General features: G+C 37.6%; 3 protein-coding genes across 4 annotated transcripts in view; 1 reads left to right on the forward strand and 2 right to left on the reverse strand.

Annotated features, from left to right (window-relative positions):
* Window positions 1-13,660, forward strand: LOC132702631 (uncharacterized). Its single transcript, XM_060671399.1, has 13 exons — window positions 1-106; window positions 160-322; window positions 380-726; window positions 786-991; window positions 1,728-1,863; window positions 1,975-2,199; window positions 3,518-3,739; window positions 3,849-3,968; window positions 6,268-6,414; window positions 8,233-8,395; window positions 8,454-8,592; window positions 9,235-9,345; window positions 13,283-13,660. Exons 1-13 carry the CDS (start codon window positions 61-63, stop codon window positions 13,658-13,660), a joined length of 2,403 nt encoding a protein of 800 aa, XP_060527382.1. The 5' UTR covers window positions 1-60.
* On the reverse strand, window positions 1,025-4,416 carry LOC132702467 (venom acid phosphatase Acph-1-like). Its single transcript, XM_060671095.1, has 6 exons — window positions 3,577-4,416; window positions 2,332-2,436; window positions 1,851-2,276; window positions 1,671-1,791; window positions 1,411-1,619; window positions 1,025-1,353 (listed from the first exon to the last, which is right to left on the reverse strand). Exons 1-6 carry the CDS (start codon window positions 3,700-3,702, stop codon window positions 1,216-1,218), a joined length of 1,125 nt encoding a protein of 374 aa, XP_060527078.1. The 5' UTR covers window positions 3,703-4,416; the 3' UTR covers window positions 1,025-1,215.
* LOC132702465 (uncharacterized) overlaps window positions 10,006-16,954 on the reverse strand; it is a 20,007-nt gene continuing 13,058 nt past the window's right edge. Inside the window, exons 3-4 of one of the 2 annotated variants that reach the window (XM_060671092.1) lie at window positions 14,398-14,503; window positions 10,006-10,170 (exon numbers count right to left, since the gene is read on the reverse strand). The gene's annotated coding sequence lies outside the window, so the exon portion shown is untranslated. Of the gene's footprint in view, window positions 10,759-14,397; window positions 14,504-16,954 lie in introns of both variants that reach the window. The other variant, XM_060671091.1, reaches the window with a different exon arrangement.

Genomic DNA, 16,954 nt, shown 5'->3' on the forward strand with positions numbered 1-16,954 from the left:
GCCGATATTGGCGAATTGGGAGTGCAGGCAAGAACTACCGATCAGTGACTACAAGCAACGATGCTGGCGCTAACTGTTTTGGCATGGGCCGTCTTCCTGGCAACAGGTAACAGTTCGTTAACTTCATGGTAGTTGCTTAGTCGCGATTTGTTATTTTAGATGTCGTCGGTACACATTCTGACCTCAGAATAATCGGTGGTCACGACACCAACATCACCGATCACCCTCATCAGGTGTCCGTTTTGTATTTTAACGGCCACTCTTGCGGTGGTTCCTTGATTTCCTCCAAATGGGTTCTGAGTGCAGCTCACTGCACTCAACGGTTAGGAATTACAAAAGCAATTTTCCCATAGAGTTGCAATAACAAACTTTGTTGCAGCTTCCGCGTTGAACCTTCGGTATTCAAATACTCAATTCGTCTGGGCACTCACTTCTATAACGCCGGAGGTCAAATAGTCCCGGTGCTCAGGATAGTAGACCATCCTCTATACGGGACCTTCTTTTTGCACTTCGACATCACCCTTCTCGAGATGGATCGAAACGTCGGCGATGGGGTCACCATCAAACCGATCGCGCTGCCACAACAAGACCAAGAGATACTACCGGGCACAACCGCAGTTGTTACTGGCTGGGGTACTATGACCATGGGTATAAGCCACCCCCCGCAGCAACTCCAAGAAGTGTTCGTTCCAATAGTAAGCTTCGAGACGTGCAGGAGTGTTTACGGTAAGCACTCTGCCGCCGAACTGCTCGACGGACTCGAAACCGTGTGATTTTTTCCACAGGGAACTGGATGACCACGAGCATGATATGCGCAGGGTTCGTGGATGGAGGCAAAGACGCGTGCCAAGGAGATTCGGGTGGGCCACTGCTCGTAAACAACGAACTCGTCGGGGTCGTATCTTGGGGAGAGGGCTGTGCCCTGGCCGGATATCCTGGGGTATACGCGAGCGTACCGGCCGCGCGCGACTGGATCAGAAACGTCACAGGAGTATAAGAGTCGCCATCTCGTGTACTCATATTCTCATATTAGTATTAAATAATGTCCATCACGTGTATCACTCTTGTATCGTCGTTGGTGGCGGCAGGAAGGGCGGGGACAGGGTTAACAAAAGAACTCCCGATTCGAAATCATTTTAATTGATCGAATCTAAAAAAATCATGTCGGTACAAAACGGGGAAATAAATAGCTTGCGTAATACTTTGATAGGCACTTTAATCGAAACACTCGTTTTCTGAGCGGGGCAGCATGTGGTCGTGGAGCTGGATGAACTTGCGTAGCTTGCAGAAGTTCCCGCAGCCCGGTATCTTGAGCCGCCGCGGCTTATCTGAAGTGTAGTCCTGGTAGAAGAACTGGGAACAAGGAAACGTAAGGTTACGGTCGTAGGCTTCGGTTTCAGTACCGCTCACCTTGAGTCCTCTGATCCCGTTCACGTTGTGCACCTCGATCACCACGTAGCTGCCGTAGGGCGGTACGTGGGGATAGAACACGCCCAAAAATCGTAGCAGCACTGCGACGTTGAACTCGTGAGCGGAGTAGAGGAATATTTTCGTGTCCTTGAAGTACTCCCCTTTGGCTTTGGTCAGCGAGTCGTCTATGATCTTCTTAACCAAAAACCCTTAGAATAAGGGAAGTTATTCGTGGGCAATACCGTTTGACTGTCGCTTACCCGTGCAATATTTCTTCAGCTCCGCATTGAACGTACTGACATTGTAGTCCTTGATAGCCAACTGTAGGATGTGGTGGTAGACGTCTTTGGCCCATTGCGGATGATCGTACCCGTTCTCTTTCTACGGGAAGGGAAACGAATATAACTGCACCAGGAGAACCAAATACCTCGAAGCAGTACCTCGGTCGTCAACGTAAAGTACAGTTCAGCAAAAGCCTTGCTGTTCAGTTTTTGTCCCGTATGCGTCTCCAAGTCTTCTATTAATTGAGTGTAATTCTCGTACAACCGTTTACCTTCCGTCGAGTTGAGGAATCCCCAGAAGAGTCGGTTGTACTTCGGACAGTTCTTAAGCGGGTCGGCAAGCACGTGGTCTTCGTGGACGGGCCAGTAATTGAAAGGCACCGGTTGCCAGTTGATGCTGTTCTCCCACACGAGGTCTCCACGCGGAGGAAACAGCGACGCCAGTACAAGCTGCAAGGACATTTTGGTCCTGTTGTAGTCGGTGCATCGCGCATCGACAGTGTCGAGGGTGAAGTCCTTCCCCAGAAAGTCGTAGTACCTCTTCCTCAGCTCCTTGCCTATATTGTACTCTTTCCTTTTCCCGGCCTGAGGCGAGAGTGGGTTATGGGTGAAGTTTCGATTATGGAGGGAGCGTACTTACGTTAGTTAATTGTCCGTGTCCGATTGGATAGTAAGTGACGTTGATGTAGGGGTCGTTTTTGTAGATGACGTGTTTGTCGGGGGTTCGGTCGCCATGCCTAAAGACCTAGAAGCGCGTGTCATGTGACGTCGAATGCCGAATTTATCGCAACAGAAATAAACAACGCCATAAATTAGGACGAATTTGTTTTTGGCTACGAATTTGATGTATTTATTTGGACAAGCAGATAAGCAATCTTTTTAGATTTGGGATAATTACGAATTACTTGTTGGTTAGAAGGCATTAAGATAGGTTCGGCGTAATTAAAAAATACTTAATAACATTTCCATTAATAAACTCTAGTCTGTAATGAGAGCGTCTGCCAGACCGAGGGAAAAACAGTGCAAAGATAACATTTTCGTGTTTTTTATAGTTTTTTTATAGTATTTGTGACAAGTTGGCAGTTTTTGAAAATTGAACGACCTCTTTCAACTCTTTAATAGAGCTTTTCTGATTTCAAATTTATGTTTGGAAATTTAACTGTAGAATTTTGATAACCAATTATTAAGAGTTAATTAATTTTAAATAAAATAGCAGTGCTAAAAAAAGTTTGCGCAAGTTAATGGTTTTGAGCGTCCCCGAATTTTACCAATTAAAATATAGCTCTCTAAGTTCATCCACTTTGAACCACGTAATATCCATATAAAAATGTATAATATGAGCAAGCTTCCATAGCCTCAATTATTGGCCTTGTGCTCTGTAGATTCAGACGAAAAAACAGATACAAATTGATTATAATCTAATTAAACAACACAACGCTGGCGAGAAACTGTAAAATTTTAGTTTACTTATCGAAAGCCTAACAATCCAACAGTAGTATTACGCTGACCATATTTTCGTCACTTGCAAAAGATGTATTCGTACATCCCAGCAAGCAAACATCACATTTTTTTTATATTGCTGAAGAATGAGAGTGATTACACAAAGATCATTCAGATCTTTAAGATTATTCCATCAATCAGTCAGTCAGTTTATAATGTGCGGCATATATCCAATTATGTTTAGTATCGTAACAGTTAAAACCAATTGGAGCTCCTCAAAAGGACTATTTTGTTACAATCTTTATAAAAGAACATCTTTGGTAACACAAAAATTGTGGTTTTTAAAAAAAATTTGAAACCACTGACCAGGGAAATGTTAACCGTAGTCGAAACCCATAAAAAGTCATTCACACAAACAACCGCGCCTTGGGAACCGGGTACTTACCACGTGGACGAGCTCGAGGGTGTCCAGGCCTTGGGCGTCTTCTCCGTGGACCGACCTGGAGGAGGCGTGGCGCAAAACCGAAGCAAAAAGAACGAATGCAAATGCAAACGCCAGTTTGCCGATCATCTTTGGCGACCGTCTCAGACTGACAATAGCGACGTCCGTGAGGTCAATATTTAAATGAACCACTATCGGAGGGGTCGCGATAAGGAAAGGCGTCCGTGCAATGGTCGCTGTCGCGTCGAGTTGGATAAGAATCACGCACTACGCAGTATCTGACTCGTCGATGGAGCACAAAGAGGAGCAACCGAGAGAAGAACGTTGGATCACCGGTGGTGCAACACGAGGAAATGTTACAACAGAGATGGAAGCGCAGATTAGGCGGAAACCACGTTATACTTTTAAATAGAAGATTGATAAGAATTGATGAGAAAATGCTCTGTTCTCCTCATGGAGGGAACTCTAAAGCGCCTGGTGTATCAATGCTCAGGTCTAGTAAATTTAGCACAACGATTAAAAGAACAGGAGACTCCAAACAAACAGCTTTTTGCCTCGGATGTCGACTTCCTCGTGTGTGTGTTGTCTTCATGCGCCCGGTGTCCTCGTTTCGGAATTTCCTGAATAGCTGAAGAATAATTTTGACCCAAATTCCCTACTTCTTTCACTATGGAAGCAAATGCTCAATCTCGAGCCTAGTAAGAGTACACGTGTACCCTATGAAGGGATTCAGGTGGAATTACGTGGAATTGAAAAAGTCAAAAATTATATTTTTTCACGTACGATGGACAAAAAAAAAATTAAGAGACCAAATCTGCTCATAAATGAATGCAAACGTCATTACATTTTTTTAAGAAAATCAGTGGCGTGCCACTAACTGCCTATAAACAAATAATAATTTGCTTAATTAGCAAATTATTATTTGTGAAAAATAAAATATCTATCTAAAAAACAATATATTTAGTTTTTAGTTACCAGCTAGTGTCCGTCAGGAAAACATTTTTTTACAGTTTTAATGAAATAACATATATAAGACCCCAACAACAAAATATGATCTGTCCTCCACCTTCACGCTTCCGCTCTTTTCCTTATATTGCCTCGCACTTTAAAAATTTTAAAAATACACCTCAGACTTTTTATGCTTTTTCAAGTATTTTATTAAAACAGATAGACAATTACTTAAGCAAGAAAAAAATAACGATAACAATTATCCGCATGCTGTTATATTATCAACATTGTTACAACCATAAAGAGAAGAGGTATTGTATTTATTTTGAAAAAAATCATGAAATTAATTTTTTTTTGAAATAATTTGAGATTGCAAGAACAATTTTTATTTTAAGAGAAATCAGTGAAAAAACTACACTAAACAATGCCTCTTGATAATTAATTCATTCATTAAAATATCTAAAGTGGAATTACAGATATTAAAAAAACACATTTTATTTTTGAAAACCTGTGTCTCAAAAGTTGAGAGGTTTAGGATATTTGTTCATAGTTTTCTTTTTTTATTTTTGGTCCCAAAAATCGCCTTCGCAGTTATTGTTATTCAATCAGAAAACACCCTATATAGATTAACGAATGTCAACGCTAACGTCAATGCGAATGCGTCCAATTCTATCCCACAGCTTACTTATCCCTAATTTACTTAAAATACCAATTTAACAATGCAGATATTTCGAACACAGTGCGTTTGCTTGTAGAACTTTTTTGCTTACAATAATCTTCAAAAAAAAAAGTTATGGAGCGGTACTAACACGAATATTTGTTATTCCGTGGAATTCCAGTGGATTTCCAGAAAATACTTGTCAGTTCAGCACATTCCCCATCTGAATAAACATTAAAAACATTAGTTTGGAATCAATTATTTACTATTAATTAATGTTGCTAATCACTATTATTATATTACGTCAATTGCTCGAATTGATATTAGTTAAAGTTTACAATTTTCAATTGGATCCTATATATATCATACATAATATTTTCTTTAACATAACATTACCTCCTTTTAAACTTTAAGTTTAAGTGCGGACATGTACGAGTGACGTGGACGCGCGGCCTCTGAAGATGGCAAGTGATATTTTGGCGAAACGTCAGGCGAATGATCCTACTCAAGGGAAACAACGAACGGATTAACACCCGGGTTACCACATATATATATATATATATATATATATATATATATATATATATATATATATATATATATATATATATATATATATATATATATATATATATATATATATATATATATATATATATATATATATATATATATATATATATATATATGATGACACTATATTCCGGGATATCATCCGTTCGCTCGTTGAACTCCGACTGGAATCCTGCATCCGACTGGAATCCTGCAAATCTTGTATCCGACTGGAATCCTGCAGACGTTTCGCCAAAATCTCACTTGGCATCTTCAATGCTCGCGCTCCGAAAACACTTCGAACACTCGTCTGCAGGATTCCAGTCGGATACAAGATTTGCAGGATTCCAGTCGGATGCAGGATTCCAGTCGGAGTTCAACGAGGGATGATATCCCGGAATATAGTGTCATCATATATATATATATATATATATATATATATATATATATATATATATATATATATATATATATATATATATATATATATTATTTTGGCAGCTGTAGGCCAAGCATTTTAGCGGTGTTAAGGTAAGCAAACAAAACTTGTATTTACCCATTGCGTACGAAAGTTTATCTGATAGTGCAAACCCACGAGATCAGTCGTCGTCGGGTTTGCGGTCCAAACATGTCGTTTTTGTTACTGGCTGTGATTTATGGACTGTACCATGACAGCGCGTACGGTAAGGCCGAGTTTAGAATAGAACTGCTTCGCGTTAATCCATGCAGTGTGCGGACAGAGATCCATATATTTTGTGCTTTCTATTCGGGTTCCAAAAAATAGAAATAGTGATCTGAATAATTGTTTTTGACTTTGAAGAATAGCAGAAGTCATCGATACGACCAAAAAAATTGGCATCGCTAAAAGTCTCGTTATAAGATTGCTTAAGCAAATAGTTATGTTTCTTGTCTAATTTTAGATATGATACTAAAATACGTAGTCATTCCTCTTGTAATTGTTATTTTGATAACAGAAAGTGTGGGTCACGAATTTTCTGGAATACAAGTAACAAAATAAAATATAGAAATTATTTAGTAAAAAGTTATATTGAGGTGTAAATTTGGTATATAGGTGTTTGATACATTTGGGCTCGCTTGACACAGTTTTAGGACATTTTTCTATATAACGTCGCTATTTATCAACTTAAAGTGATGAAATAAATTAGGTTGTAATAAATCCAGCCTTCTGAATCGATTGCACTAAAAACAATAGAAAAAAAATAAAATCTAAAAATTGGTAATTGAAAGTTAACATTAACATTTGTGTCAAAATATGGGTTAACGCACTGTAAAGCGTCCCAGCATCAGAAAAGTAATGGACGCAGAATTAAAAACCATTCACTTCATTTTTTTTTATAGAGAAAAATAGGTTTAGTTGCTGAATAACTTTTATTTAGGGCAACAAAAAACTCAAGAAAATATTCCAACGTAAGTTTTACATTCTTATAAAAATAAGGCAAAGCAGTAACAGAAAAATTCTTTGGTATGTACAAGAACTAAAGATTAAACATACCCAAAACTTAGAAACACTTTTAACTGAAATAAAACTTAAAACTAAACTAAACTAAAACTAAATGGAGGACTCACTGGGACTCGGTTGATCTCCTATAGTCATCTCTTTTCCAGCTTCAAACTTTTTTCCCCCTTTTCCTTTTTTCTGTTCTTCGCTTGTTCCCCTCATTTTTAGAAATACTCTACCAATGATGAATTAAAAACTCGTTCAGTCTCTTCCAAGTATTCAGGCAAACTTTCTTCGACATTCATTGGGTACAGTCCTTTGTTTTTTAAGTCCTAATTTTAAATTTGTCTCTACAGTCCCTGAAACTGTTCCATAGAAGTGAAATTAAGACTGGGAAGAGTTGTTTGGGCAAATTCCCAAAATATCTGTTCTCATTTAGCCATTTTTCCAATATTTCACGACACTTATTCTCGAAGGGTGCCAATCTAGGGGCAGCACAGACTGTGCTGCGTTGGCTGGAAAAGGGCACATATAAATATTATTTTCTAGGGCTGCTTTTATGACCTGTAGTGAAAAATATCTAGCCAAGTCATCTGGTTCCTTGGTAGCTATTAGGTGGAGTAAAAAAAAAGGATTTCAAAAGGTTCTTGCCGAAACATCCGAAAGGGCCGTTCCCATAAACAGCGCCAGGAGGTCCTCCAGTACACCAATTTCCGCAGATTATGCTGACGGAAGTTTCTGGACACACTAACTTTCTTCCCACCGTCAACATCAACATCAACATCGGCCTCATGCTTGCTTTATGTCCTCAAAAACTGAATAATCTCGATTCTATCTACGGACGATCGCGACGTTCTTAAACTTAAATTGACGTAGTTTTATTTATAATATATATATATATATATATATATATATATATATATATATATATATATATATATATATATATATATATATATATATATATATATATATATATATATATATATATATATATATATATATATATATATATATATATATATATTACAATTGTTTTTAGCGAAGAGCTTGAAATTGGATACAAGGATCGTAGGCGGGAAAGCGATAGATATACGCTCGGCTCCATATCAGGTGTCCATACAAGTAGGCAAAAACCACGTGTGCGGGGGCGCCCTGATCCTCCCCTCCCTGGTGGTGTCTGCGGCCCATTGCTTTTACTCCAAGTGAGCGTCGAAAAATTGTCTTCTCGACTTATCGTCTTTATCCGTCGCCATTTTTCAGCCCCTACGCGATGTTTTACAACGTCCGAGCCGGTAGCAACACGATAAATAATGGCGGAGTTTACGTAGCGGCAAAAAAGATAACCATCCACGAAGGTTACTCCCAGAGCGGCCTGGAGGATGATATCGCACTGGTTGAGGTAACACCTCAACAATTTTGGCCCAAGCGCACTACGTACTAAATTCTATACCAAGCCGTCTTAACATTTAGCGGCTAATTCAAATTCAGCGGTCTTATTTAGATCTGATCGGGTTAAATGATATTTTTTTTGACAAAACAGTTTTAAGGAAGTTCTATAACGGACGGCCTTAGTAGTCAGTGGCGTAGTAAGATTTGGGTGGTTCAAATGACGTTATCAGAAGTTTTCCTAATGTTCCTAATATATTTTAACCCCGCAATAAGAATCTTAAAATCTTCAAACTTTTAGTTTCAATTTTTTTTACTTCTACCATAAGCCATCAAAGGGAGAAAACCGTCAAAAAGTTAGAAATAAAAAATAACAAAGCACGCATTGGAACTGGAAGTGAAACGCAACTTAACGTAAGGTATGGTTAAGAAACCCTTTCGGGACGACTCTGGCGTTATTGACCTATCTCAAGCACCCGTAAGTCTACGCATTGTTGATTTGAGAACGACCTTATTCGTCTCAGCGTATATCGCGTCCAAACAATTATTTCGAAAAAAAAAACAATCAAAACTCCTTCGGGTTGTTCTGAACCATCTTTTTATACTTTTTTTTTGTAATTTTGGGAACCTACATCAACAAGTCTACTTTTAACAGCTAGCGGTACCGTTGCCTGTATCGGACACCATCCGTCCCATAAACGTATCGGCAAATGACGACTACACACCCAATAGCATGGCTTGGGTCAGTGGATGGGGTCACGAAAAGGTATAGTAACAGATATATACTGTTTCCTTAAAAAAATGTTTTTGTAGCTGTGACATGAAAAATTAAGTTATCCTAAGTAAATAACATATTATTTAATAAAATAATGAGCAAAGAAATTAAAGATAGTAGGTAACTATGAGAAACTTAATGCAGATGCGAATTTTTGAGAAAAGTTCAAACATGAAAACCTTGATTTTGTTTTATCTGAAACATCCGATTTTTTCGGATTTTTGGGGTCCAATTCTCTAGCAATTAGAAACCTTATTTATTATTCGTTTTCTTTTTTATATTTTGATTATTTTAATTTTAAAATATTACCATAGCAGATTGGCCAGGTTAGCTTTTAGAGATACAAGCTTCTTCTTGTGTCCACATCTATTACAGTAATCGCCATATGGAGTGCAATCTTCGTGTAACCAGAGTTTACACATCAGGCACTGAATCCAGTCCGCCGTGGACTTGGTACTTGCATAGTCATCGAAACATTATCTGATTCATCGAACTTTTGTTCACTTTCAGAGCTAAACCTCGGTATTTTCTTTTTATGAACTGATTTTTGGTTGTTTTTTCTAGGTTTGTCTGGTGTTTGCTTCTTAGCTTTATCTTCCAACTTAGCTTTCTTAGAGTTAATATGTTCTTCTGAATTTAAAACGGCAGCACCTTGCTTGCATCTTTTGTATAATGGAACAGGAATTTTCGGGATAGGTGAACATTCGTTAAGATATTTACTTGGAGTTTTCCCAAAAGCTTTGCAAAGGTCTTCTTCGGACCAAGCAGCACGAACGGGCGCCCCTATTTTCATTTTATATTTTCGCGGCATTTTGTCTAAAATAAAAAATGAAATTAGGTGATACGCTGCATTATTTTTTACAAGTACAATGAAGTACGACATGTAAAGATATAAACAGCTCATAAATAAACTGAAAAGTCAATTTTCCTACTAAGTTGCATATTAACTAGATAGGTTATTTAAAAAAATCTTACCTATAGCCTAAGTACCTGTGAATAAGTCATAGAGGGGTCAATACTGGGGCCTCTATCCTTTTTAGTAGGGATAGACGCTCCAGCAAATAAATAAAAATACTTAAATAATTTCGTAATTTTATAAACACACCATAAATATAAATGATACATACTATTTAAATAACAATACACACTTACCTTCGAAAACGAAAGTTCTGAACACGTCAAAATGTCACTGTCACAAGAATCATGCAAGCGCGGTAAAATTTTGCAACGTTTTTTTAACTCAAGCGGCGACACGTGCAGTCCTGTCGAAACGCGTGCGCAGATTGTGCTGTGAGGGGCGAGGTTTGTCCGAGGAACTTGGTGCTAGAGCGTGAACTTGGTTTTAAATTCTCTTTTTTTAAGGTGCGGCGTCTATCCTCCAAGGGCGTCTATCCTACTTTTACCCTAAAGAAAAAGGTTTTAAAATTTTTTTTTTCTAAACACTGTTTTTTGTTTAAAAAATAACAAAAATACTCACGACCTACAATATACAAAAACATAAATATTGGCTGTAAAAGTAGAGAACAAGCATCAGAAAATTCTATTAGACGGTATTGTTGGCATCTTTTTTTCACATTTGCACAGTGGTGCACCTGAAAGCCTGGCGAACTATTGGTTTTCTTAAATCATGAGTTTGTCGACATTTCCCGAATAATATTTCCTCAAAGGAATAGGACGGTCGAGCTGAAGGGCTGGTAAATTGAAGTTCTTTTAGTATCAAAAATTTGATTTAAAAAAAACGCTGCCGGAACTAGCCATTTTCTCTTTCTTGAAATGGCAAATTGCCGATGAAATAGACCACGTACCGTTCTAGAATATGTAGGGGGTTAAACGTCACTCTCCACGGAAAAGAAAAATCTACCTTTGCATTCTTGCGGAATTTTCTTTTTCAAAATTAAAAAAAGAGAAAATTAATTGCACAGGTCTACAAAATTAAACTTTTTGATTTTACATAATTTTGGTAGGTTGATTTCAACAATTCTACGCATTTATTTGTATCACCTAAGGTTTTTAGCTAATATTTAAGAAAACATATATTTTTGAAATTATTTATTTTTTTATTTAGTAAAAATGTGCAATTTTGTGTGATTTTTTAAGTGAAATCTTAGTGTTTTTTCCAGAAAACTGCGTTCGGCTCTGCGTTTTTAAGGGCCTATCACGTTTTAACATCCAGCAGTAGTCTGCCATCATGGTTATGCTCTCCCTCTGCCTTGGCACAACACTTTCGTGGCTTTCGTGATTAGAATTCCCAAGAAACTTATCAATTACTTCTTTAAATGTTTTTTTCGATATTGGTCATAGTGTTTTGAAAATCCTTGTCTTTTCATAATGTTCTTATCTGCGGCCTATTTTGTCTTGGCATCAGATATGACTGCAAATTTCTCGCGAAAATATTTGAAACACTGTCCATTTTTCTCTAGTTCTTTAACAAACTGCTTCATGAAGCCAAGTTTGACATGAGGAGGGGGCAGTGAAAGTTTTTTGGGGCCAACTTATTAAAAAACCTCTGGATTCCTCCTGCGTCGGTTTTTGTGGAGTCAAACTTGCAGAAGAATCGATTGCACTTGTCTTTGACGGATCGACGTCGTCTAGAGATTGTTCTTTAGACCTTTTGATATGTGGTCAGTGATGTTTTGAATGCAAGGAAGGACAACAGTGGCAAGTGTGGGATTGGACCTAGGCTCAAAGGACATGGAAGAGTCAAAGACTAAGACTCGACTCGATAAAACTAAAATTCTTGCACGTAATCAGTTCTTCTAAGAACGAAAAATCCGAGAGTCTATGGAAATCTATAAGCAACCTAACAACCTTAACCGCTACTAAAGTCTTTACCTGTCACCAAGATGGCAAGATGGGAATCAGTGATCCGAGAGGATATTTATGACCCGCATTTAGTTCCACCCTCATCAAACAATACATACGTAGTTTCAGTCAAGCTCTGACTAAGCCAACAGGATGATTGGCGAAACGTTAGCAAGTTCGACTGAAGAAAAACCGACTCAGGAGGAATCCAGAAGTTTTGTAAAAAGTATTACACTAGCCTGTGGAAGGTTTGTTTTAGAGGGTCATAATATTTGAGTCTAATGTCTATCATAATGGCTTCCTTCCGCATTCATACGTTTCAGAACACACAAATACACAAACACACAATTACCAAACAACGAAGATAAAGACCGCGAACATAGCACGACGACCAATAGAACCAAACTGCGCAGAGGCAGGTTACAACGCTGTATTGACGCTTCTGAGCCAACTCGGTTATCTTCCATGGTACCAAATCACATTTAGTTTGATAAATATCGATTCATTTAAAAATCATATCATAATAAAATAACAAGAAATAGAGCGCTAAATACACTGGTCTGTCTGATAGACAAATAAGCACCACACGTAGGTTTTTCATTTAATATTTAATATTTATTTCATCAAAAGTATAAATTATTATAAGGAAATAAAAAAATGTGGCGGCTTGAGTTTTACAATAAAAAATCCTTCCTAATAAATATCGTCAGTTATTTCATTATGGAGTGATAGAATTCAAATTATTTAGTAGTTTTCTTCCTCTTCATAGATTCCATTGGAGTTTCTCGGTGAATTGACCAACAGAAATCAGCAAGCATTGCTGCTGACCATTTTCCATTGTAGCGTTTTTCAATTTGCATTATATCCTGATTAAACCTTTCACCATGCTCATCTGATACAGCTCCAGCATGGATTTGTGACTTTCTTCAAGCCAACCTCTCAACGTTCTTGAGCAGCTATTGCAGCATACTTTTATCAACCAATTTTTATCTCGCTTATCGATAGAAAATCCAAAATATAGCTTATAAGCTGTTTAACCAGATCGGTCACGACATGTCGTGTTTTTAGTATGTATTCCCCACAAATGTAGCAAAAACAATCTGAGGAATTTTTACAACTCTTGCAGGAAAATGGGTCCCTAGCTGCGCAGCTAATGCGAGCTGAGGTGCCGATCACCTCGCGCGTCTACTGCAGGTCCAAATACAAGTCGCTGGCGTTGGTGACGGAGAAGATGGTGTGCGCGGGGTACCGCGAAGGCGGCGCAGACGCCTGTCAGGGCGACTCGGGCGGCCCTCTGGTGTTAAATGGACGTCTTATAGGTACCGTCAGTTTCGGTATGGGATGCGCGAGAGAATATCCCGGAGTTTACTGCAACGTTGCCAAATACGTAACGTGGATAGCGGACCACAGCAACTACACGGCGGCCTCAGCGAGCGGTTTCGTCAAATCCGGTCAAACGTTTATCTTTTTGACGCTCACGCTGACTATCGTCGTCGGGATTTGAGAGAGACAGAGAGTGATCGTTTCCGTTGCCGGTTTGCAGCGTGAACCTTGATACCCCGCGACGAGATAAGACTTCTATCGTTTCCTTATCTGAACCCCGAGATTCGAATTGATATTATCGATACAAGTGTTAGTTAATCGTGTGCCGTAGAAAAAAAAAATATTTCCAGCCCGATGTGCGACGCCATCGGGCTGGATAGTACAACTAGGTTGACTAGGATAATAGAACAAAATCAGTAATTTATTTTTAACTAGTACTAAAAACATATAAAATGTGTTATCCCAAATTTCGTTGCCCCTTCACTTCTTTTCTTTTCTCTGAATGTGCAATAAAGTAGCTTCTATTCTTTTCCTAGGAAATAATAGGAATAAAAAGGTGTGCATAGGTGTAGGGTTTCGCACATTCTCATTAAAAATCAATATTCGATTACTCGATTCGATACTTGCCGTTAGTTATACTAGAAATACTTTCCAGTTCTATTTAGAAGAAAATTACCAGAACCTTCTGTGATTACTCCCTGTCATTTTTGACAGATTGAGTTTTTTGACAGCAGAATCTTTCAATTGCACGAAAATTGTGTGGTTACATTAAAGTACATGAGAAAAAATGCAAAAAAAGGTGATGCACTTTTACTAAAGATATTTTCCTGCATTGAGCTCTATTTTTTTTAAATCAAATATTATTTAGGTATGAGGTATCAAAGAATATGCAAAATTCTGATATCACACCTTACTTACTTAAGTTGCCTTTGTCAGCCTAGTTTGGTTTAATTGTCCTCTGTGCATTGTTTGGAAGTACTTTGTTATTTTGAATATGGTTCTCCCATATATTTTTACGCCATTTCTACAAAAAAAGAGAGCAAATGCGAGTTTTAGTAGACTCTAGGGTTTTTGATAGTGTCTTAGTTTATATTCCTCTCTGTTCCTTCTGATTTTGAATATTCTTTATATATAACAAAGGCAATTGCAATAAGCATTAGTCAGTAAAATGATGATAGACTAATCTTCTTCGTATTTTCAAAGTGTAATCGATAAATTTTATTTTGATCACGTAATGTTTGAACAGTTACAAATTTAAAAACCGAGCCAGAAACTTCAATTATTTTATAGGGATAATTATTATTAGTAAGATAGATAGTCGCAGTGGGTTTCGAGATAGAGATTTTGGCACCACCCCCGTATCTCCGTTAAAAAAAGTTCAACGTTCAGTGGCGTGGTTTGTTTTCTACTTGCTTGAATTTAAGCTTTTCAGAAATATATATTAGTATAAAGTTGTTTTGATTGTTGTTTTCATTTTATTTGTACATCAACTAAATCAAATAAAAATATACATCTAACCAGTCATTGCTATACAAGAGACTCTTTACCTAATTTCGAAAAAAACAGAATGGAAACATTTTTTTTTTAATAATAATGTTTTCAAATCTAGTCAACCAAGTCCTCAATGTTATTCAAAGGAGAACAGGGAGGAAGGAGAAACAAATGTATTAGGTTACATAGAAGCAACCCTGTCATCGTTTTGCACACATAGAGCAAACAGTGGGGGTACCAAAGACTCTACGAAGGCGGTCAATAATTCTTTTACATGCTATTTAGAAAATAAGAAAGGTGTGCGAGTTTTGAAACAAAAATGGTCTCCAATTTGAACATAAGTTAGGTATAATATTAGTTAAAATTTGTTAGGTATAATATTATTTCGTATTAATTATTAATGGTTCATAAAGTATTTAGTTTCTTACATGTTAGTAATCAATCAATTAATGTAAAAAACAATTAACGGTTAGAGCAAGTAAAAATCAAACTACGCCACTGGATGCAATGGAAAAATCCTACAAGAACGTTTTCTGTAACTCTTCAATAACTTAAAAGGCAACGGAGATACGAGGGTGGTCCCAGAATCGAAGGTTTTGGGTCTCAAAAACCGGGGGGGCCATGTCAATTCTGTTCTGTTTACGGTATCTTTAATTTCACAAAAAGTGATACCCAACAAAATTATGAAACTTACACATTTGCACTTTTTTTCATCTTTTATGGATAACGCTAGATAGGTTTAGAAATATACGAAAAAACAATGTACAGGCGCCCACATGTTAATTTTCTTTTTCTACTTCCATCTTTAAAATACCTAATCACACACCGATCTAGCGTGCGGGAAGCGTCAGTTTTGTTTCCCACGCCTCCGAGCCACTTCGGATATTTCCGGGATTTTAACGCGCGGGTTTGAGAGCAATCGGATGTTTTCGGAGATATTTGCCACGCCTTGAATTTTGTCAATTCTAACGGTCATGTCACTGAATGTATTCGTGCTGTTTTGAGAAAATGTACCTAAAAACTAACGGTCGTAGAGAAAGTATAGTATGCAACATGTTCGGTAATATGCAACAAGTGCGGTAAACGGCATTTGACTCTGACTTAGTTTTTGGGTACATTTTCCCAAAACTACATGAATATGTCGCTCGATTCCGTGGCAAACGAAATTGACGTGATAAAGTGACGCTTCCCGCACGTTAGATCGGTGTGTAATTAGGCATTTTACAGACGAGAGTAGCAACAAATGCCTTTGCATAATATAATATTTCCAAATCGGCAGAGATCAGTTTTTGGAATGTTCACAATTCTAAAGTATTGCGGGCTGTTTTCCAATGTTCCGTAAAAGTGGCGATATCAAAGTCTGACGCGCCGTTCCTCGCTCATTGTTGTTAATTATCTGCGTTCTTATCTTGCATTTTGTCTTAATATGTTCGCCGTGAACAAATGCCGATCAAATATTATCGAAGTGACAAAATTAAAAACCGACCGGAACCTAGTTGATAATTTAATTCCAACGTGAATAATTGAAAACGTTTTCAATTACGTCGAAGAGGTGAACAAAAAAACGAATTTCGTCTGATTTTCTATTGTTTGCTCGATTAATATTAGTAGTTTCTTAAAAAAATGGTCTACCAACACCTGTTGCTGTGACTTGATAATTTTTTGAAGTATTTGAAATCGGAGTGAAATACATTTTTATTAAAAATTCAAGATGTAAAATCTATAATAATGGTGTCCCACGTAAAAATAATCCTTTTTCCTCTTGTTAACATTTGTTTTAAGATTATGGTTATTAAATATTGGGTAACGCCTGCATTAAAAAAACATATCGGAAATAGAAAATGCTGGAATATTGTATATAGTCCTTCTGACGGATCGATTTAAGTTGCTCGTATCGCCGCTAGATTGCGCTGCAACTATATATGGTAACGAAAGATGAAAAGATAAATAAGGGCCCAGCATGCTTGTGAACTTTGATATCTCT

The sequence above is a fragment of the Cylas formicarius genome, unplaced genomic scaffold (assembly GCF_029955315.1).
Source record: "Cylas formicarius isolate icCylForm1 unplaced genomic scaffold, icCylForm1.1 PGA_scaffold_5__7_contigs__length_24384050, whole genome shotgun sequence".
In the NCBI taxonomy this organism is placed as follows: domain Eukaryota; kingdom Metazoa; phylum Arthropoda; class Insecta; order Coleoptera; family Brentidae; genus Cylas; species Cylas formicarius.